Source organism: Dermacentor andersoni, chromosome 10 (assembly GCF_023375885.2).
Source record: "Dermacentor andersoni chromosome 10, qqDerAnde1_hic_scaffold, whole genome shotgun sequence".
Classification (NCBI taxonomy): domain Eukaryota; kingdom Metazoa; phylum Arthropoda; class Arachnida; order Ixodida; family Ixodidae; genus Dermacentor; species Dermacentor andersoni.
Window position 1 is genome coordinate 66,186,543 of NC_092823.1, and position 22,606 is coordinate 66,209,148.

The 22,606-nt window shown below is 44.9% G+C and overlaps 1 protein-coding gene across 1 annotated transcript; it reads left to right on the plus strand.

Moving 5' to 3' along the window:
- Nucleotides 1-529: 529 nt before the first annotated feature.
- On the plus strand, nt 530-21,029 carry LOC126543984 (very-long-chain 3-oxoacyl-CoA reductase-like). Its single transcript, XM_050191162.3, has 10 exons — nt 530-955; nt 10,909-10,955; nt 11,045-11,120; nt 12,315-12,425; nt 12,931-12,995; nt 13,488-13,532; nt 13,643-13,759; nt 16,923-16,988; nt 18,756-18,905; nt 20,436-21,029. Exons 1-10 carry the CDS (start codon nt 757-759, stop codon nt 20,622-20,624), a joined length of 1,065 nt encoding a protein of 354 aa, XP_050047119.1. The 5' UTR covers nt 530-756; the 3' UTR covers nt 20,625-21,029.
- Nucleotides 21,030-22,606: the final 1,577 nt, after the last annotated feature.

Genomic DNA, 22,606 nt, shown 5'->3' on the forward strand with positions numbered 1-22,606 from the left:
TTTTTTCAGCATAAATAGTGGCATAGTATCTGATCTTACATATATAATTTACGAAGTGTATGTTACAACACTCAAGGGACAGTTACGCTATTTGCAGCCGCCATGTTTGTGCAACTTTTGTTTCGTTTTTCACACGAGTTTCTTAAGCACTCACTTGTTTGTTTTGCTAGCAAATTCATAGCAAAACGGATAGGCAGAGACGCTTTGCTTGACGACGTGCTCATGCTTTGAATATTAAGGGCGTTACAAATGATATCTTCTTCATGATCGTACAAATAAAGCAACTGTGCAACTTTTCGCGGAAGCAAATCAGTGGACCCGAGAGCGGTTTATTATTTCTGGTTAATGTAGCACGTATGATTTGACGATACGAAGGTTTATGAAATGCACAAATTGCCGTTCAAGAGGCTTGCAGGGCCAACTGAGACTTTTGCTATGTATTTTAAGCCTATGTTTTCCCATGCTTGCTCCTCACGCCATGAGGAAATTCGCCGTCGGCGGGCGGCGGCCATTTTCAGGTCAAGTTCGACAAGCTCCTCCCTCTGTAAGGTCGCTCGCTCGTACGACCGACCATCTTCTTCCTCCTCGCTCGTTCGCGTCGGCGCCGAAAGAGGAAAACACAGCGCCGCAGACCGACAGAATCTCCGGTCGGTGCTCGACGCGGCGAACCGTCCACCTCGCATCGCTTGTCAGTCTGTGTTGAGAAAAGCTTAGTGCTACGGGGAGCGCCGACGGTGACTGCACAGCACACCGACCATGGCTAAGGACGGCCACTGCCCTCTCGCCGACGCCGGCATCCCGTACTCGGTGACCGTGTTCGCTTACTTAGGACTTTTGTTCCTCGTGTACCTCCTGTGCCGCATCCTGTACGCGTCATGGCAGGGATTCTACTCCTGTTACCTCGGCCGATGGCTTGGCCACAACATCAACTTGCGCAAGATGGGCGAATGGGCTGGTGAGTTCTTTGATGCACCGAATCAACCTCCCGCGCGCCACACGAACCAAGATTGACCCGGTGTCATTTCGTGCTGCACCAGTGTCATATCGCGTTTCGGAGTAGTTTCGCACCTCCGATCTCGTCCGCGCGTACTATAATTCGTTTGATGCGGCTTCTAGCCAGCTTTGCCGTAGAGGCCGTTCCTGCGCGTCACGCAGGACCTTGGGCCGCTTCCTTAGGGAAAGTGAGCGTGTGAAAAGGTAGTTTAATTCTCACGCGCTTTGCCAATTTTGAACTTGCTGCAGAGTTTACGAACCTTAACCGAGACGTACCCACACAGGTGACGTTCAGCCACCTCTACTACTACGTCGAGTGAGCCGCCTTTGCTGCCAATTTGACCACAGATCACCGACGACCAATTTTATGTTGCAGCAATCCTATAAATTTGGTCTGCGGGCTAGCGCGAGTCGCGTGCCCCAAACTCATCAGTCTTACAATAAAGTTTTTATGATGATGATGTCCGCTTGACTGTGACTTCGAATCAGATGCGCTGGGATGTTTGAGATAGCGATACGTGTAGAGGCGGATCGAGTTTTCGCGACCGCTATCCGATGAAGCAAAAGCTTTTATTGGCCCGCACTACGTAGTTTTATGGCGGTGGCCGACTTGTGCATTGTGCGACACACAGACCTCGAAAAACAACGGATCGTGATAGACCAGTACCGCTATCAAGACCCCGAGGCCACTCAAAAACGCCGCGGAGACCTCGGTTCGTGATATGCACAGCGATGCGGAGGGCGTGATAAAGTAAAAAAAAAAAAGGCCTTTGGATAGGTCAAGTGGCGAGGTCGGGTTACTAGCGCGGAAAATCGAGAAATATTTTTTTCTCCCATATTTCTTTTTATAAGCGAGAATCAACCAGCACCGCTATATGTGGGCTCGATATAAAAACGATAGCCCTGGGATTATGGTTGACAAGAGATATCGTCTGCTGATGGCACTGAGCAGTGTGCACCCTTCTTACACTGTTTGCAAAGGATTTCGAAGGAGACGTACTGCGCACTACAGCCGCAGTACGAGTTTCCGTGCTAATTCCGACAGGCGTTTCTGCTTGTCCGCGCCTTTTTCCGCCAACCTGCGCGTACAGCGGTGGTCTTTTATTTCCTCATAGGTACAGCGGCAAATTTTTTTTTTCCGCCTGCGTTCAACACCGCAAGGATGGATGAACGTTGCGTGCACTTGTGCACAAATGGGCTCATCAGTGATCCTGATGTCTCTGCTCGCCGAAGTGCATACTCGTGTGTTTCCGGCATCGAGAGCAAAAACACGGTGACACGTACCGTTGGGATTCTGATCATCGAGCGAGCGTCAAGGTGACGCCCTTGTTTTGCCGTTAGTGCGCTCTGTGCATGAAATGACGGGGCACTCTGACAGGCGACACGGGCGGCTGCGCGTGAAGTGGTTTGACGCGTAGATTTTTTGTAGTCCGCAGGTAATCACATGCGCCATTCTGCTCGTGGGGCCATGGTGTTGCCGAAGAGTAAATGGCGGCGACAGCAGCTCATTTAAAAGGGTTGAAAAGAGGTGTTAGGCTGCTAAGCACGACATGTATCACTTTGCCTGCTGTCTGCATGGTCCCCAGGTCCCCTCAAGTTGTCTATGACTTTTGGCTAGAGGACCGCCAACTTTGTGTTGGAAATAAAGTGAAGAGGTCGCGGGATCGAATCCCCGCCACGGCGGCCGCATTTGGATGGGGGCGAAATGCAAGAGCACCTGTGTACTTAAATTTAGGTGCGCGATATCCCAATCCAGGTGGTCCAAATTATTTCGCAGCTCCCCACTACGGCGTGCCTCATAATCAGATCGTGGTTTTGGCACGTAAAGCCCCGTTTGAGTTATTGGCCGGTTTCGCGGCGACCCCGTGGGCGCTGCCATGTTTGATCACGTGGTGACGCGTCCATTTCTTGCCTCTGCGTTTAATGGGTGTGTATGACGCCGGTGTGGCTTACCTCTGTTTCCGGAGATATCGTAGACGGTGACTGGTTGGACGAAACGAAGCTTTGACCACAGCCTTAGAAAATATGTAAAAGCGCTTTGGAAGCTGATTAAACTATGTCCAAACGGCCTGAGCAGCGTATAGGGTGCTTGTTTTAACAGCGAGGCTAAATATGTATTCCAAGCTATCGAAACTTTGTATTGAATCAGGATTAGTGTTTTTTGCTCTTAGTTCTTTAGTTGACAAATATTTTGAAGCAGCGGCTTGTCACACTTCTGACTCGGTATATTTCTTTGGTGCGGTCACTATCTGATTATTTTCTGCCTAATCGCACGCAGGTGTGCTCAGTTCCGATAGATTTGTTCTTGTTGCGCGCAGGGCTTGAAACGTAGCGGTTTCGTACATTGTAATATCACGTAGCAAAGGTGTATTATCGCTAGTAACTCGCTTGCTCTTGTGGACCGTCACAAAAAATTCAGCTTCGACCATTCGTGCGCTATCGGTGTAGTCTGTCATTTATTGTGCGTATATGATTCAAGTGTGTGCCCATGCACTTCTTGATACGTTGGCGATAGAGTGGGTGTAAGTTCCTGTGCCAGTTGGGGTAGATGTGTGTAGATGCCGTGTGTGAAACTTACTATGACATGAAGCGGCGCTAGTACTCCCTTTGTTTAACGAGCGGCACTCACACTTGTCGACGTTCCGGGGCTGCTACACTTTGAAGGTTAGCGATACAACGCTGGCGGATGAGCAAATTTCTGTATCCTCGAAGAAAGCCGTAGATCTCGAAATACCGGTAACATGTACGGACAATTCCAGCAACGGTCCGCGAGGACTACACGTCAGATTCATTGCATTCCTTAATATGCCAGTCGCTGTTTTTGCAGCCAACTACTGCGCACGTCTTCAATTCACACGATTCAATCCGGTATGATTGGAGCACAGTGCGTTAGCGACAACCCAGCTGCATCTCCGACAGCTGATCGCACAGAAGCAAGGTGGAAGCGGTAATGGTTTCGTATTCGTGCGCTGTCGTTGAGGCGACGTGCGGCGCGCCGCCGAAAGCGCCATCTCGTTTCTCTAGAACAAACTGCTCCGCGAAGAGGGTCAATAGGAGGGTCGCTCTGAGAAGGAAGAAGTGACGCCGTGCACATATATAGAAAAAAATATCAATGACGTACCCGCAGATGGTGAGGCTAAACTGTGTGCTGTTGTTCGCTAGACATGAGCCCCACTTCTCCCCTTGTTCCAAGACGTTCTCGTATGTCTACAAAAGGACTCTCCCCCCCCCCCCCCCCCCCAAAAAAAAAAAAACCGCAGGAGCTAACTGAAATCACTAGGCTAAAGTCTTGAGGCACACAACTTAAATTACCTGTCCCTATTTTGTTACGATCCATTACAGTACATATTCTCCTCCTGTGAGTATAATCGTCTAACGCGCCGATGTGATCGATTTGATTAGAGCTGCTGACCAAATCGGCCAACTTGCGCGAAGTGTGATTAAAAAACAAACAAACTCGGTGCTCTTTTATTTTGTCAAAAAGGATGAGCAGCGAAGCTGTGTATGTGGGGCCCTTAATGGCGAACTGCAACTCCGCCGCGGGTCGGCCCGGCATTGCGTTATCTTCGGGATCGACCCACGTATGGGGAGTTTTCTTTCTACACACGGACACGATCCTAGGGGAACTAGCCCTTAACAGCCTCGCTGTAAAATTGGTTACGTCGTTGTTTCTTAATTAATTAATGGTTGCGCGCCAACGAGCCAGCTGTGGAAGAAGAGGACGACGCTGGAGCCAATCGTGATGATGATAGTTTCGTGTTAACACGGACACGATCCTGAGGGAAGTAGCCCTTCGCTGTAAAAAAGAAAGAATCTTGGAAGAGATCAGCTGCAGTCAAGTATGAGAACCGAGTTTTAGGGCCCGAGGAACTGTTTAACAAATTGGAAGATAGATGCTGTAGTGGTTGGTTCGTTGTCTTAGCAGTAGTGTTGATACAGGTCATTTATGAAATGACTGTTTTCCTTCTGTACTCCGCGCGTGAACATCATTTACAATCGAACGGCGATATTTTTTTATATAATACGACGGTTACACGCGATGAATGCGTTAAAATCTAGGACCTTCATACATAAAAATAAGTTTTCATGATGAACATTTAGTATAATTGAACGCTTTTTATGGAGGGCATGTGTGTTTAGCCTCTACGGACGTTTCAGAAAAATGAGGGGTATCCTTTCGTATTAATGATGACTGTGATCCCGGTGGTTCTCGCGTCGATGGTGCGTTCAGGCGATAACTTTCGGCGGTGCTATCACTTTCGCGTGACGTAATACGCGGTGCGTTAGATCATTCGAGCGCGTTTTTTTTTTTTTTTTTTTGTTGTGCTGAACCAGCCAATTAGCGCGCACTGAAGATGATAACTCCGAAAGTGATCATCCGAGAATGCGTCCCAGTTCATTATTCTACGAGCGATTTCTGTTTTTTGAGCAGGCGATATTAAAGCTCGTTACGTGGTGCGCCGACGTGGGTATAGAACTAAATATAGAAACGTATCTGAGAAAGCGAAGGGTGGAGAGGGCCATTCGCTGCGACCGCGAGAAGCAGACGTATCGGGAAACAGAGAAGGCAAAGAAAACACGTCTGCGCCGCGCTGATAAGCTGAAGTACGTTGGCTCAGCGTGGGAGAGATATGCCGCTTTCTTTTTAACCTTGAAAGTGAAGGAAAGAGTGACGAAAACCACCTGGGTTTCGTCTGCACGATATGACGTCAGCGAGGATCGCGCGTTTTTCGCTCCTTTTATCCTTTCTTTTTCTCTTTTTTTCTTTCCTTCACGCGAACAAGGAAGCGTAATTTAGCAACCTGGCTGGCGTCGCCGGACTGAATCGACGCCATAACCTCGCCGGGTTTTCTTTGGCGAGGAAAAACCGCGCATGAGAATGCCTGGTTTTCTCAGCTTGAAAACGCGTCGCGCCGGAATTCTTGTTTACGAATCCTAAACCCCTCAACTCACTCTCTCCCCTTCCCGCGCCCCTATGCGCGTGTGCCTCTGTGTACTGATGCAAGTACGATGTTGATCTCGCCTGTAGATCGAGAAAAGGGTTGAACGCACGGTAGGGTTGTCTTGATAAAATTACTGGAGGGGAGTCTTGTGGCTTTATTTATTCACTTTATAATAAATTTCTGAACAATCATGTTTATCTAAATGCATAAAGGCAATAGATCTCTGCACATGAATAGTCATTTGAAAATTTTACACTTATTCATGCAATATATTGTTTAAGATTGTCACTTTGCAAAGCCACAAAGTCGTTTGAAGCCAAAAGCACAAAATTTAGGTAAATTCATGTACTAACCTACTGGCCTATTACCATGCTGACTGAATCGTCACGCCTGCTACCTCTTGTGGACACCAGCTTTAGATTTCCCTTGAGTAAAATCTGTAGGAAACTCTATGGAATGCACTGTTTGTCACGTCTATTGCCATGTGAGCAAACTGGTAGACCTGCCAGCAGCTGCAGTTGTAGCTGTAGTGACTGTCCGTCACTGTACATTGTGCCCGCTTGGGTGTCGCCACTTGTTGGGAGCTCGGTTTAGCAGAGGCAAGTAATACACTTTTTGACGGGTTGAGAACAGAGAGTCAGCTAGCTTTAATCAAAAGCAAAAGCAGGTTTGTCAAGTGGCTGTCGTGATGCCCCTGTCTAGCAGCGACTTCACTTCCAAGAAATAGCAGGGGGCAATGACCCCCACGTGGAGGCAAGGCGAGGTAATATTGACTTCCCAGAAGGGGGGACAACATATAGTGACAGACGGTCACTACATAGCTTTGTGAACGAGGACTGTACATCAAATTTTTGTGCCACTTAAAATGAAAAGGATTGCCACTTTACTTTTTTGTTCTCGACATACTAGGGATGTTTCAGCAAATGCTGTCCCGAGTTATTAAATACAGGTTTTCTTAGAATTAAAGTGGCGTGATTGCTGTCCTAAATTTATAGTGATGGGGGAGGGGGGGGGGGGGGGGGGGGGGGGGCTGGACACCAGAAATTGTGCAGTGGATTGTGCAATTAGAGAATTTCACAATCGAAGCCAATCAGCACTGCAGGGATGTCAACTTAGTAGAGCCCATGAGCAATGAAAATCGGCAATGAACACATGTGTAATGTCCTGCATTGCTATTGTTATAGAATGCTTTGTACGAAAATAATTGTAATGCCAGTGCATTTTGCATCACATTATGAGACGGATATTTCAAAACTGGTGCTGTAGTCCCTGGATTTTTCAGTAAGTGAGCTGCCTTCCTTTACAGCATTGCAATGTGTGCTGAAGTTAATAATTCAAACATTAATTCTTGGAAAAGTGCAGGATGGAATGTGAAGAAGGAAAAAACAATACAGCGCTGACTATCAACAGAAGTTTTATTAGAGAGAGGAAACTATATGTAGGGCGATGGGGGGGGGGGGGTGCACTATTGCCCAGTGATGTTTTTTCCTTCCCCATGTCCCGCCTTTTCACGCTTTACCGAGAATGAATCAGCATAAAATTGCCCAACTTTGAAGTACTACTGCAGTTAAAATGCTAAATAGTGAATTTTGTTGAAAGAGCTGATTAGTGATTATGACACGATTTTTGATGACTGCTGCTGCTATGACTATAAGCTACTATGGATTATCATCTTGGCTTTAATCTTCTGATTTTAATAATTGGGGACAGTCATTGATTAAACAATTAGTGCTGTTGTCCATTTTGACAATTGCACATCCCAGACCTTGGCAAAGTATGCTGGTTTAGTGAACTCAACTCTCATTTTATGTTAAAAGCGCACACACTTGCACGCACACCCACACTCACACACATTGCTGCTTCCTTGGCAGAACAATGGCTTTCTCACAGTCTTGTTTTCGAACACAAAAGAATTGCCCATTGTGACAAGCCTTGAGGAACTTCAGCTCCTTAATACTCCTGTCCTGGTTTCCTAAAGTTTTTCTGTAGCAAGCAGAGAACCAGTTTGTCTTGTACATCCCTTTGCATTTGGTTAAGCCAAATGGGCCGATCGTGTCATACCTGAGCCAAGAAAAGTGTATTGTCACAATTAATTCTACCAGTCAAAATCAGAATTTTTATTACTAAAGGCTGAGTAATATTGCGGATGTTTAGTATACAGAAGGAGGTTCCATAGTCAGAGACTGTAGTGTGATCTCTTGTACAATATTATTAAACTGCAATTATATTCATAAAAAATAATTATGAAACTTAAACTAGGGCTATTGCTACAACAGCTAACAAGAAATTAAATTGATTTCATGCGTTCTGCTGATCCCAGCGTAGTGCATGATGTAGAACATAGGCAGGGTAAAGTGCAGTGATCATACGTTAGTGAGGACTAGGATTCACCTCAATTTGAAGAGAGAAAGAGTAAAATTGGTAAAAAAAAAAACAGGTCAACCTAGAGGCAGTAAGGGTAAATAAAAGCAGACAAATTCAGGCTGGTACTTGCAAACAAACATGCAGCCTTAGAACAGAGGGAAGGTGACATAGAGGTAATGAATGAAACCGTAACTAGGCTAGCTTCACAGGCACCAATTGGGAGGCAAGGCACCAAGGCAACCAGTAGACAAGCTCTCCCAAGTAAGAAATGTCCTAATAAAGAAACGACAAAGAATGTAGGTGTCCAACTCAAGATATAAGATAGAGTTCGTGGAACTGTCAAAACTGATCAACAAGGTGAAAATAAGTGATGTTCGAAATTATAACGTGAGAAAGACTGAAGAAGCGGATGCAGCCTTAAATCAGTGAGAAGGAAACTTGGCATAGGACAGACCAAGATGTATGCACTGAAAGATAAGCAGGGTAATATAAGCAATCTCGATGGTGTAGTAAAAGACCAGAAGAATTCTATACTGACCTGTACACTGCCCAGAGGGCTCAGGATAACTCCATTCAAAACAGTAATAAACAGGATGCAGAAACTCCTCCTATAACTAGCGATGAGGTCAGAAGGGCCTTGCAAGACATGAAATGAGGAAGAGCGGCAGGAGGAGATGGAATAACAGTCGATCTAGTCAAAGATGGAGGAGACATAATGCTTGGAAAAACTGGTGGCTCTCTATACGAAGTGTCTATCGACTGCAATGGTCCCACAAAACTGGAAGGATGCACACATTATACTAACCCACAAAAAGGGATACGTTAAAGAATTGAAAAATTATAGGCCCATTAGCTTACTCCCAGTATTTTATGAAATATTCACCAAAATAACCTCCAATAGAATAAGGGCAACACTAGACTTTAGTCAACCAAGGGAACAGGCTGGCTTCACGAAGGGATATTCTGCAATGGATCACGTCCATGTCGTCAGTCGGGTAATAGAGAAATCCACTGAGTACAACAAGCCTCCCTATATGGCTTTCATAGATTACGAAAAGACATTTGATTCAGTAGCCATACCAGCAGTCATAGAGGCATTACGTAATCAAGGAATACAGACCGCTTAAATAAATACCCTGGAAAATATCTGCAGAAATTGCACAGCTATTTTAATTCTACACAAGAAAAGTAGGAAGATACCTATAAAGAAAGAGGTCAAACAGGGAGACACAATGTCTCCAATGCTATTCACTGCGTGCTTGAAGAAGTGTTCAAGCTATTAAACTGGGAAGGCTTAGGAGTAAGGATCAACAGCGAATATCTCGGCAACCTTCGGTTTGCCGCTGACATTGTCCTGTTCAGCAACACTGCAGACGAGTTACAACAAATGATTGATGACCTTAACAGAGAGAGTGTAAGAGTGGGCTACAAGATTAATATGCAGAAGACAAAGATAATGATGAATTGCCAGGCAAGGGAACAAGAGTTCAGGATCTCCAGTCAGCCTCTAGAGTCTGTGAAGGAGTACATTTACCTAGGTCAACTAATAACAGGGAACCCTGATCATGGGAAGGAAATTCACAGAAGAATAAAAATGGCTTGGATTGCATACGGCAGGCATTGTCAGCTCCTGACTGGAAGCTTACCATTATCATTGAAAAGGAAGGTGTACAGTCAGTGCATTTTACCACTGCTGACATATGGGGCAGTGACTTGGAGACTGACAAAGAAGCTTGAGAACAAGTTAAGGACCGTGCAGAGAGCGATGGAACGAGGAGTTCTAGGCATAATGTTAAAAGACAGAAAGAGAGCGGTTTGGATTGGAGAGCAAACAGGTATAGCCAATATTCTAATTGATATTAAGAGGACAAAATGGCACTGGGCAAGCCATGTATTGTTGAGGTTAGATAACCGTTGGACCATTAGGGTTACAGAATGGGTAGCAAGAGAAGGAAAGCACAGCACGGCAGAAAACTGGGTGGTGTGATGAAATAGGGAAATTTGCGGGTGCTAGTTGGAAACGGTTGGCACAGGACAGGGGTAATTGAAGATCGCAGGGAGAGGCCTTTGTCCTGCAGTGGACATAAAATAGGTTGATGATGATGCTGATGATGATGATGATGAAACTATGGCGTAAATATTGGAGGATAACAAAGAAAATTGAGTAGTAGTTAGCAAGCGTACAATGAGAGATGTAATAAAAAAATCATAGGCGTAGCATTAAAAAAACAGGACGATAGTGCAAAGAGAGTTGTCTACTTGCATTCTAATGAACAGTGTAATGCATTTGTTATTTATTACTTCATAAGTGCTAAGCTGGCTTACACCTTGCACTCAAACTGATAGGCCATTAATATAATTTTTGTAGCCGACTGACGCGGCTTAGGTGACTTCTCAATATTTTTAACATGATGGATCAGTTGCTGATAATGTTACCAGTGCCATTTTGGAGTCTCGCAGACAGCACCCACAGCTATGTTGATGACAATAGAGGATAAAAAGATTAGTGGTCTTTGAACATGGATACTCTGCTGTCAGTACACTGTGTCGACAGTTCTATTTCGTTATAACTGATTTTGAGCTCATGGCTTCTGAACTTGTTTTTCAGTTGTCACTGGTGCTTCAGATGGCATTGGGCGTGCCTACTGTGAAGAGGTACGGTATTTTTTCCCACCCTTCTACAATCTCTGCAAATGGTTCCTTAGTGATGTGTGTCATTTCACTTTTTTTTTTTTCTGTTCCAGCTTGCTGCACGGGGCCTCAACATTGTGCTCATTAGCCGGACACTAGAGAAGCTCGAGGCAGTGGCTCGCGAGATTGGTACGTCTCATTGCTGGCTGCTCAGGCCAGGGCTTACTAGGAGACTTGAAGCACTATGGAAAAGATGGGGCCGAAAGGATGGACAGGGACAAGTGCCAACTTCCAACTTTATTTTAAAATGGCACTGTTGTATGGGGAGGGGAATGGTGGGGAGGAGAGGTGAAGCCACTTGTGCACTCCGTGATGACAGTTGACGTAATGTCTCAACATGTGGCTGCTCGTAGCACTCTTCCAATAATCTGAATTAGAGCCAGTGTGCTGAAGAAGCGGCTAATGGAACAAGGCAGTATGGTGCAGGAAACAAGCTGTGCGGGCACGGCCAGTTCTGCACAAAAAAAGAAAAACGGTCAAGAGTATGGACACGTAATTTTGGCACTGCGGTACGTGGTTGTTGTGCCTAAAATGATGACGCTTAGCAAGTGCGAAACTAGCAACACACTCACGAGATATTGTAGTTTTGATACTAAAGTTGGGGTCTCGAAACGCCAGACATGACATCGTTAACGTTATTGTCAAGTCGCGACACAGAGCAATATCTGCTGACATCACTTGGCAATAAGGTTAGGCTAGATGATGTGCTGTGCACATTTATACTTTCTGCGCTTCCATGTGGCAGTCATAGCAATCACAGGAATGGAGTGAGCCAGCGTGTCATGATGTCATGACACACTATCCACCTCCTCGGCATGCATATTGAAAGTGGTTTGCAGAAGCAAGTAATTAATAGTAAATTGTTTAGGGAAAGTTGATCTTTGCGAGTATTTTTCTGTATGGTTTAAAAGAAATACGTGGACCTCTGTATTACAGGGAAAAAAAGAAGTTTGAAAATGTAATGATTGGCCTTCCTTCTAAGGGTGCTTGAAGAAATGTCAGATTCTGGATTGTATACCTGTGACGGTCTGTGTACTGACTGACATCAGTCAGTGACGATGGGCACACTGTCACATAAATTAAACGCTGTCTGTGCCTCTCCCATAATATTAATCGATGTTCATCGGGCACACGGGCCAAATTTTAAACTTTTGCCAAACAGGCTTTTACGATAACCGACCTTTGCACAGAATGTTCTGCTTTAAGAAGCCAGTGCAGCACACAAAGTTGCCAGCACATGCATTTGATAGAACTAGGCAATAATTTGCCTGCCAAGAGGTCAGCTTTTGCCAACCTTAACTGATTCAATCCCTGCAACTGCAGAGGAGGCGTCCAATGTCAAGACCAAGGTGATTGCCGTTGACTTCACTGCCGGTGGCGAGATCTACGACACGATCCGGCGGGAACTGCAGGGTCTGGAGATTGGAGTGCTTGGTAAGCGTTGTTTCGTAGCCTGCTTCCCCGCTTCTTCCCACATTTCGGAGAAGAAAAGATGAACAGAAGGGTGCACTTGTGTTGTCTTTCCTTGTCCCGTTGTTTAGTGCTTAACTAAATAAGTTTCGAAATGTACCAACAAGCTCAGTTTTCAACCCTTCTGCTCTTGTATTGCTATGGAATAAATAAATAAATAAATAAATAGGCAAGCGATGGTAATCATTTATTGAAGTATAGCTGTTCGGCAACTCATTCCACGATATAGAAAATAGCATTGTTTTCCTGCTCTTATGCGTAGATGAAGTGCGTTGTTGTGAGCGTGCCTACTTGGCTATTATTCTGTTGTTTTTTGTTCCTAGTCTTCTTTTTTTTTTCATCCAAGTGATTTTGAAGTGAGAACTTTAGGTGGTCCTGTATACCATCGTTTTCATCATTATTTCTGAACCTTGTGTAGGGAGCTGGCTTGTTTGAAAGCCAACAATTTGCTTCTCCCGTCTTTTAACAGTGAACAATGTTGGTGTCAGCTACGTCTACCCCGAGTTCTTCAGTGTTGTTCCTGATGGCGACAAGGTGAGTTGTTCATTCCTCAAAATGGTACAGACTTATGGCAAATGTCCCGAGTTCCTGTTCATAGCATGCCGGCGTGTGAACCACAAAGGTAATTCGATTCAGATAAAAGAAGATGCAGTGATTGTTTTATTTGATGTACTCATTCATGCTCTTTCCTAACCAGTGATCATTGGACAGCATCTCAACGTTAATGTAAGGAAGCTTATTTGACGCTGTCGTATCCTGTTGTAGGGTCACAAAAGTGAAAATGCAATGAAAGCTATGTGCCCTGAACTCTTTCACTTCTTAACATATTCTTGTGAAAGGTAACCTAACAAGCTTTGCAATGGCTGTTTTAATTATTAGTGTTACATGCTGCTGTAGTAGTATTGTGGTTTAAGGTTGCTTCACTGAACAGTGGAACAAATGTTCATTCTAGCGGGCCTGTGATAGCGTATTACAGTATAGTTGGTCGTCTAGTCCTGTTTTAACCTTAATTTAACCTTATTTCAGGTCATGGACAGCATCATCCGGGCCAACTGTGTTGCTGGAACCATGGTAAGACTTAATTGCACTCCTTTTTGTTTTGGTATATATCTTCGACGCCATCATCGTCACAGCTTTTGATACTACTATGCTGGAACATTTTGTCTCTACCAAAACTTCAGATGACTCGCATCTGCCTACCCCAAATGGACGAGCGCCGCCGTGGAGTGATTATCAACGTGTCTTCCATCTCTGCCATGCATCCACTGCCCCTGCTCAGCACGTATGCGGCCTCCAAGGTAAAGTTGGCTCTCTCGGACTTCTAGAGATACACCGATATTAAGCCAAGCTGAAGTGACATGTTAGTACTCCAAAGTGTCCAAAGCATCACTCTTAACAAAGGAAAACCTTTCGAAGTGATAAAATGACATAAACCTAGGGCATGTGTGGTGGCGCCATTATGAGATTGCAGTAACAGCTCTTACGATGTAACATGTCCTGGTTATTACGGGTAAACTGTAGCCAGGCATTGCTAATAAACAGGAGCCGATTACCTTCTGTTTCACTGTGAAATAAAATTCAGTTTGTGGAATTCTAATGGATTTTACGAATGAAGGACCAACTGAAGCTGCCTTATGACACTGCTATATTGGTGATATTTGTGGCGTTATGTCATCTTCTATGTGTAGCCACTTGAGTCAAAGCTGTTGGTAGTGTTCTGCAAAGAATTATCTAGAGACTGTCCGTGCAGCCGAGGTTTGTGACCTGTTTGTCGTGGGAGACTTAAGAACGGGATTGTGTGATTATGTCAACTAGCTTTCCATGCAACGAACACACATTGTGGGGTCTATAGAAGGTGTAATCTAACAGCAGTTTAGATTGATGCAATGTTTGCCTCTAGAGTGTCTGTTTAACGTGAGAATTGTAGTTAAGGAGGGATATTGAACATTTGCTGTGAGCCAGGCTTTCTGCAGCACGTGATGGTGTGCACGAAATGAAACACTAACTTTTGGAGAAGACATTATCTCCCCTGGAGTTCTGCAGAAAAGATTGGTTGCAGTGTGCCAATGCCCCCTATCGTGGAATCATGCCGCTAACCAGTCTCGGTATGACTGCTTACCTCATTTGTGAAGCCACAAGGTGTGCTAGATGCACAAAAACCTGTTTGAAAGGATGTTTGTGTGCCATTTGCATGCCTCCCTATGTCTGTTTAACCTTCACAGATCTCGGCAACTGATACGTTGAAGAACGTGAAGCTGTATGATAGAGTTCTCACACCTTTTGTTGAAAGTACTAGTGGCCTGTTTGCTGGCTGTTCTTAGTGATGCTTAACACTTCCTGTTTATGAGAAAATAGGCAATTTTTGGGTAGTCTAGTAAACAATTTTTTTACTGCTGCATGGTATGAATTTGTAGAAGAAGGAATGTGCATTTATTGGTATTATTGTCAAGCAAACATCAAGCAAACAGTCTGTAGAAGTTCTTCATATACAAAGGAAAACGTAAGCCCTAGTGGCTATTTGGCAGTGCATAAAAGCCGTGCGGCCTCTTTTATGAACCTCTTTCCCGGCTGTTTTCTCATGCGTAACTGTACTATTTGCACTGCCACCGGCAAGTGGTCCTGCCCAGACACCGTTGACAACCTCCACATAAGAATCGTGACCTTTAGAACACACAGGATCTCATTAGACCTGGGTGCAGCGGCTACGAAAAGGTTCGAAGTAGAAAATGAAACTTGCCGGTGGATGCTGGTTGACGTACTGGGGCTATGCGATGCACTTTTGCCATCCGTGCTGAAGTCCGATGAATCGAAATCGTCTTCCGAGTCTGTGCTGCTACCACCATAAAAAATTTGTGATGCAGGCTCATCGAAATCCGTTGAAATTTGCTGTTTCCAAAGCGCAGCTGCGCGCAACATCACGGTCATGTCAGAAGCTATGAGCGTTCGTCATGCCCGACTAAGAGCCACTATAAAGATGTCCCCCTCCATGGTGAAAAAAAGAAACACAAAAGCGAAACATGCAAAATAGTTCCTTCTTTAACTCTTTCCCTACCTTGGGGAAAAGAGGCTTTTGTAAGTTACACCAGATCTTTTTTTTTTTAAAAAACTACTGCACTGAATATTTTATGTAATACATAAACAAAAAGCAGAATGAATGCACTTTTCACGCATAAAAGTTTTAGTAACGAGATGTATGTCACACAAAATGATATAAATTGTCAGAGTCAAGATTGTGGGATAACGTAGAACAAAGTTTGTAAAGACACACTTGTATCTACTATGAAAAATATGTAACCAAAATTATGAGACATACGAAATGTATTGCCTTCTGATAGCACTATCTCCGGAAAAATAAAATTTTTTCCATTGAACAGGTATTTCACTACAAAAATTTTAAGTGCAGGCACTACAGTTTGGCTTGCCAGGCTGCGGCCGTCAATGTTCCGGGCTGGTTTGCGTTGTCATCGTCGCTTACAAAGTCTATGTCCGACGAAAAGGCAGCATCCTCGGACTAGCTGCTGCTCGATCCATCGTTAAATTAGACGCAGATGCAGCAGAATCACGAGATCTGCGAGCTTTTGAAGCGCGCATGCCGCTCCCGGAGGCAGCCATTTTTGCTTCCTACTTTGATGATTGCTTCGGAGTGCATTTAAAAGTTACTGTCTCTAGGGGAAAAAAATGGAACTGCTTAGAAAACAAAAATATAGTTCTCCTGCTTCACGTCCGATGGCGAAGTGCGTTTATGAGTGGCGCAGAAGGCCTTGAAACGAAAGCGGCGTTTCGAACTATCGTTAGCGGGCTAACAATGCAAAATGGGAGGGTACGGAAGGAGTTAAGCGCTGGATGCCGCTAATTGTCCAAAACCGCTCCGAGTGTGGCAAAATTCAAAGTTGAAACCATTGATAAATGGCTGTCGATAGGCATAGACGCGAACAGGAAGGTGTTAATGACCAGCGCTGCCTGCGCGTTCTCACCAACACTCTGGTCATATGGCTGCTTCAGGGCTTCCATGCAGGCTACGTTGTGGGGCCATGCCGTCGGCTTTTGCCATTGCAACAGTACAAATTCTTCGCTGATTACCAGCTTGGAGCCTGTAAAATATGACACAAGAAACAATTATTACTGCCCCCTCCCCCCCCCCCCCCCCCAAGAAAAGATGCATAGAGATTATGTCTATGTTAGTAATGTATACACAAGATAACTTTTATTGTGTAAACATTGATAATCACGCTTCAAAGTAAAAATTTGGGATTGCGACACAGGTTGTTTTCCTGGCTGTTGCTTGACCGACGTCTGATACCGAGCTCCACGTCATCGCCAGACAAAAACGGTTGTGCAAGTCTCTTTAACAGTCACTGTTAAAGAAAAAAAAAGCATTTTTTTTTCTTGTGCACTGTTAAATGAGTGCTTCACTTCTTTGTCCTTGCGGTAATTGTTACCACGCTGAAATTCAATTTGCAGGCTTACATGGACAACCTGTCTCAGGGACTTCATGCTGAATACAAGGATCGTGGCATCTACGTTCAGGTAAGCACCCAAGTGGCACTACGGTTGTTTCTGAACCACCATCCTTGCTGAGTGTGGCTCAAGTATTTAGCTTCCAAAACTGGTGGTAATGTCGCTGTCTGTTCAGCCTATATTTGGTTGCACCAGTTTTCCGGCATGCGCAGCTTTGGGTGCTTCGAGTCCCGAAACTCACTCAGTCGTCTGTAAGTGTAGTTGCGAGTCACATACAGTAGTGAATAAAGCGATGGGACATTGTGGTTTCCTGTGAAAACTTCATTACCCACGTTTTTAAGCTATTAGTTGCTGTTCTTTTTCCCCCTATAATGTCGAGTAGGTTGCCTGCTGTTGCAGCCAAAGGGACAGAGATAGGCTACATTTTGTTTATTGATGGTGCTTTAAAGCTCCACTTTCCACTTTGTTCATTTCGTGGGGCTCACTGATGCCTACATTTCCTAGTTGGTGGGGCTGTGCGCGCATTCTTTAATATTGTCTCTCCATCTTTGACCTCTGATGGCATATTAAATCTGCAGTAGCCTGCCAAGCATTTCACTTGGCCAACATCTACAGTTGTTAAAATTTTTCTCACCGGCACACATCTATTGCCACATACTGTGTAAATACATTCTTGGAATACACCAATTGCGTGCATTTTTGCGGGCTTGTGTGGTCTGAGTAACGCAAAATGGCAGTGCATGTTCAAGAGACTATTAGGCAAGGCTTGCGGTCTGGCACAATGCAGCACCAACTTTGTGAGCAGCTTAGCTCAGGGGAGCCAAAATGCAAAATGTCATATCCTTTTGTTCACTTCTGGAACTGTACGTCAGTATCCCCTGTTACTAGTACTTGTGGTGCAACTTGTTGCGTCAATAGCACAGTCCTGTTAGTTTTGTCTGATCTGCTGTGTCTACCTTATTCATGATAAACGGGCACAGCTCGAAGGGATGCTTGAAAAAGACAATGTAAGCAGAAAGCAACGAGATTTTAGTTGAAGCCAGCCTTATCGGCAAACATGGTGGCATGTGTGTAAGCCCAATGTTGATTGCTCTGTCGGAAGATGAGATAAGTTTTTTTTGGTGGCTCTTAATAGTGTCACGCGGGCTTTGTCAATCTAAATTTATTGGCTTGTTTTTTTTTTTCTGAGATCACCTGTTTACTTTTTTCATTTCTGTTCCCCTTAGTTCTCACTGGTTGTGTCTGTCTGTGCATGTCATTATTAGGTTCTGTGAAATGAAGTTGAGCTTTTAGTTCATGCCTGTGATGTCTGTTTCTTTGTCCTTGTGTTTTCTGTGCTTTGTCTGTCATCAGGGATATGCACTGACTTGTCATACTTTCTCTCCCAAAATTAAGTCTCTTGTCGCAGCTGCGGCATCTAATAGCCAACAGCACTTATCTGCTGACGCCACTCATTGTGTTGTTCCTGCAGGTATGCTGTGCACAAGATATACTGCTTATTAAAAAAGCAGACTTACTGCAAATTGCAGCAAGTTAATCTTTTTACTGCGAAATGTCTCCATTTGTGGCATGAACGCCTTGTCGTAACTTGCAGCATTCGTGAGGGACATATCAGTCTCGCCCGCTCGATGGTCCCACCGTAGCCAGTCGTAGGCTTGAAACTGATTAAGCCGCGTCGTTTTGCTATGACTGGGCCACCGTGAAAGCTGAAAGGCTGAGGTGGACTCGTACACCTGTATCATGGAGGCTGCTTGCTTGGAAGGTGCAACGACCGCATGGCTTCTAACAGTGTGAAACAGCTGATGCAACACCTTTGCTGCCTTCTTCCATTTCCAGTCTGTGATGCCGGCTTACGTGTCCACGAAGATGTCCAAGATCCGCAAGGCCACCTACATGGTGCCAACAGCCACCACCTACGTCCGGGAAGCCCTCGACACTGTCGGCATCGAGCACGCCACTTATGGCTATGGTCCGCACAAGTTCAGGGTACGGTCCCGCAAATTTGACATCTCCCCCCCCCCCCTCCCCCAAAGCAACTAGAATTGCAATACAGTCGACTCCCATCAATTCAAGCCTTGTGGGACCGCAACATTTGGTCGAATTATCTGAAAGGTTGAATTAGTAAACAGTAGCACAATGAATTAACTTGGATCTTTTTTTATTGTTTGAGGTAATCTGTGATGTCTTTTTTTTGCTTCTTCCTCGTGGAGAGCAACCTAACCCACATGCGGTGAAGAGCGCCAACATGTTTGAACATTTCCTCAGCGCTGGGCTGAAAATAAATGTTTGGCAGCATTGAGCCCATCCTCGACATCAGCCACTCTCGTGACATCAACACGAAACAAACGGGAATGGATGGTTTCATGGGTGGAAGGAGCATCGGATATATAAGTTAAGAATAAGAGAAAGCAGTAACTCCTTCTGCTGAATTTCTTGTGTTTTCAAGCTTTTTGTAAACTCTGTGCACATGAGGGGCACCAGTAGGGTTGAATTAACTAAAGTGGCGTGCTTTCACCTTCAAATTAAATGAGTTTCTCTTTCATAGCAATGTATGCTTTCTCACTTCTGTCGCCAGTTATGCTTATTGTGACGTACTGCACTGTTTGGCATGGTTGCTTCAAGTTCACTGTCTTCTCGTGTTTTACACGACTTGTTCTGTTACACTCACGTAAAACTTGTACTGACCCCAAACTACCTCTGACATTTTGAAATATAGTTTGCATAAACAAGAACCTTGTGCCTTGCTGTCACAATGATCGTTGGCAAACATGGCAGCATTACGGTCCACAGGGGAGCTACAAATAATTTTTAAAAAAAGGCGATACAACTGCAGTTCTGCGTGTGACCTCACCAGGGTAAAAGTTGTCAATTGGTCGGTTGATGATGGACAAGAGCGCCAACATGGCAAGAGCTGGCCACATGTTTTGAGGAAAGAGGGAGGGTTTGGCCGGGGTGTGCCACTGGTTCTATTATGAAGCTTGCATTCAGTTCGCATTGCACTGAGGGCAATTAGGGGCAGACAGTACAGGAGCCTTTCTTTTGTTGTTTTGATGCAACCCATAGATTTTGCTACACTGCACTGAAATGGTAAGCGGTACGCTCCAAGGAGGTGCAAGCAGTTGCGTAGTCATTCAACAAATGCCCGTAGCATTGCTATTTTGGCATCATTCGAGAAACATTCTTGCAGCTGTACTTTCATTGTGGACTGGTGCATTGTTGCCACAACATAACAAATTTTCAAGCTCAGGGTGGTTTTAGGGGCCCTCCTGGTAAAGTTTACTGATCAACTAGGGTATTTGCATGTCTTTGATCTCCCCGTCAGTCTAGCTTCACCCAACATTCTGACATGCATGTTTTCAGCTGAGTTATTGGGGATGGCTACTCCAATGCAGATGAATTAAATTTTCCACTTAAATTTCAAAGGCCCACTAAAGAAAAAAAGAAGAAAAAGACAACTGATTGAGCAAGATATTTGCTGGAGTTTAACAACAAATTCCATCGTTCTTTCGTGCTCAGGCTCTGGTTCAACGCAAGCTCATGGAGTGCCTACCCCACAGCGTTTTCATGAACATCTCGAAAGCGTCCCTGCTCCAGATTCGCAAGCTCTACTACAAGAAGAAAGGAATTGAGGACACCTTCCTGGGAAAGCGCAGCTCCTCAGCCAATGCAGCGGGCGACGTAGGAGAGCAGATCAAGAGCCAGTGAAACAGAGCCAAGGCGTTGTCAGTCTTTCCTGCTGCTCTGGTGCACGTCGGCACACGACAACAACGTGCACGGAGTGGTCATCACTTTTTTCACCTGTAATGAATGCTCGGACGGGAAAAGGGTGTGCTACTAGTTAATATTACTACCACTTATGAATAAGAGAGGTTCTACGTTTGTCCTTTACTTTTTTTTTTTACAATCACATTTTGATTCTTGCTATTTTCTTGCATTTTCGTCTCGTGTTTGGACATTTCTGAGAAGACCTTGTCACATGTTCCAGTGCCTTGCATTCCATATATCATTTGTACAGAGATGTGCCGTGCTTTCTTCTTCTTTTGTTTGTTTGTGGCGTTTTCAGTTTGTCACTCTGTGAAATTGAATAAAGGTTTTGTAAAAAGTACTGTATACATGTATGCAGTCTCGGATTCTCATGCTACTTCATTCCCATGAAACAGAATAAAACTTTGCTTTTGCATTTGATAGGTACAAATAACTTGCACAAATCCTTGCGCAGTCGGTGCATTAACCTTATATGGGAAACTATAATGATACAGTGCTGTCTACTGCAAAAAGGGACAGGCAAGTGTAGAGCGCATGCGAAATTCTCCCCCTGGCAAGTGTGAAATCGCCCGAATTTGCAGCAGACGATTTATGCGTTGTTGTGCCTGGCGGTCCTTCTGAACAAAGGATGCACACCGGTGAGCATGCAGCTGTGGAATGCCATTCACGGCTAGTCTTCTTTACGATGCCAAAGAGCTGGCGACGAAACCAGTGTCAAGTCAAGATAATTGAATGAAGCCTGCCCGAGCCGGATATACACCTGCTCCCAGAGTAATCGGAGGAGCCACGGTGCCGGAACTCTTGTCACATCTTGGTTGCAATCCCAGCTTGATGGCGAGAGCACCTCCAGGCGCTTCAAGCTCCAGCACGGAGATCGGAATGAACCAGGCACATATGTATCGAGCAATCTGAAGCAGTTTAATGAGCCTGAATATTGCAGCAGGTAGTGCAAACACTAGACCAGTGGTGACAAACTAGCCCATGTTGACAAGCTGTACATTTGTAAACAAAGGGATGTAGTGTAGACAAAGAAAAAAACCAGGTGACTGGACATATGACTTGACTTGGCCAGTACAGACCAGGAGGAGGAGTAGATTTTAATGAACAGAAAGGAGGAGAGGTCGGCCTGGAGAGCGCGTGTCTCTTTTAACCCCATCCCCCCCACCCTGCTGGCACTGAGCCGTGCTCCCGCATGGGTTGCAGAAAATAGCGCTAGCCCTCTGTCTCTAGCCTGCTACTCCTCACTGGGGAAAGGGGAAGTGGGAAATACAGGGAAAGGTAGGTGGCGGGTGATTGTTATGGTACAGTGAGATACTATATACACGTTGTCCAATGTGCGGATGCGCACTGTAGACGCAATGCACGTAAGAGTAATCTTGTCCATACCCAGGGAAAGGTAGGTATAGACCAGAATTTGCAGTGCTTTTAGGGGGCTGGCATCTTCTGCCGGGTAACTGGGAGAGTGAAAGAACTGCAATAATGCTGAGCCTGTTGTAGCATGCTTGTCATCGATGTTCTCTCGCCACTTTGTTGTCTGCTGCCTCGTCATCCAATTGGCCACCCAGTGTGGGCTGCACCAATGGAAGGTGACCCGGGTGGAGATTAGGTGCGCTCATGCTCACTTGAAATGTGCCCGAGAGCAACAGAATCTGGTCTATGCGTAGCACATTGCCAACAAGGGCAAATGGAGATGTGACCCCCCCAACACACACTTAACGCTTCTTGCAACTTCATTGTTTGTCCTCATCCGCAATGCGCTATACTTTCTGCTCTTGTAATGACAAAACACCTCGAATAACTACCCGAGTGAAATAAGTTTCTTCAATGTTCATCGCCATGAACATTAAGGTTCAAGAAAAAATTAAAAACCTGACCTTATTTACTACTGAGCCTTCTTTTCGAAAAAAAAATTGAAGCCAGTA